This window comes from Naegleria gruberi, assembly GCF_000004985.1.
Source record: "Naegleria gruberi genomic scaffold NAEGRscaffold_1165, whole genome shotgun sequence".
Classification (NCBI taxonomy): domain Eukaryota; phylum Heterolobosea; class Eutetramitea; order Acrasida; family Naegleriidae; genus Naegleria; species Naegleria gruberi.
Window position 1 is genome coordinate 553 of NW_003162720.1, and position 740 is coordinate 1,292.

The 740-nt window shown below is 27.4% G+C and overlaps 1 protein-coding gene across 1 annotated transcript; it reads right to left on the reverse strand.

The window, feature by feature from the left end:
• Positions 1-234: 234 nt before the first annotated feature.
• On the reverse strand, positions 235-702 carry NAEGRDRAFT_77074 (uncharacterized protein; the record flags this gene model as incomplete). The annotated part of the gene is made up of 1 exon (XM_002667970.1): positions 235-702. One exon carries the CDS (start codon positions 700-702, stop codon positions 235-237), a length of 468 nt encoding a protein of 155 aa, XP_002668016.1.
• Positions 703-740: the final 38 nt, after the last annotated feature.

Here is a 740-nt window from a genome sequence, read left to right on the forward strand (position 1 = left end):
TAAAAAAATTGATCAATATTATATTACAACACATCAAATTATTTCTATTTTTGTAGCAGATATTTCACATTTAGAAAGTTTAATTGTTGTTAATGATTTGGAAAATTATAAAAATTTAAAAAAACAATTTAGAAATAATTTTATTTTAATTCAACAATAAAAATGTTTTAATTTTAATTCTTTGAGCAAAAAGACAATAACATTGTAAAAATAAGGAGATATCATTGACCAAGTTTATAATAGGAAAATTAATACACTCAATAATAGACATGTTAATCCAAATGATACAACTTGTCTAGTACTTGCTAGAGAATTTTTCTCTTCTCCAATTATTATTACAGATTTACTACCTGGTAAAGTATTGGTTGAGTTGACTGCAATAATTCCATTAGAGGAAGTAGTAGTTTGTGGAGTTTCAACCTTCAAAATAGTACAAGAGGAAGATGATTCCTGATTAAGTGTTGTTCCACTACCTGCTAATAATTGTGAATAACAATACTTGGTTGGCCATACGAAAATACTGAATTGACCATTATTTAAATAAGGAGTTCCACCAGTCTTTGTCTGATTATTACAATCCAAAATGAAACGTAATCTAACTTGACCTCCTCCTGTTGTAACAGCTGTCATGTTATATAATTGTCCTGGTATTGGTTTTGCCCAATTCACTTGTCTAAAACCATTTTCATTTGCATTGACCATATAAGTTCTAGTAAATGTAACATTATTTGGTGGAAATA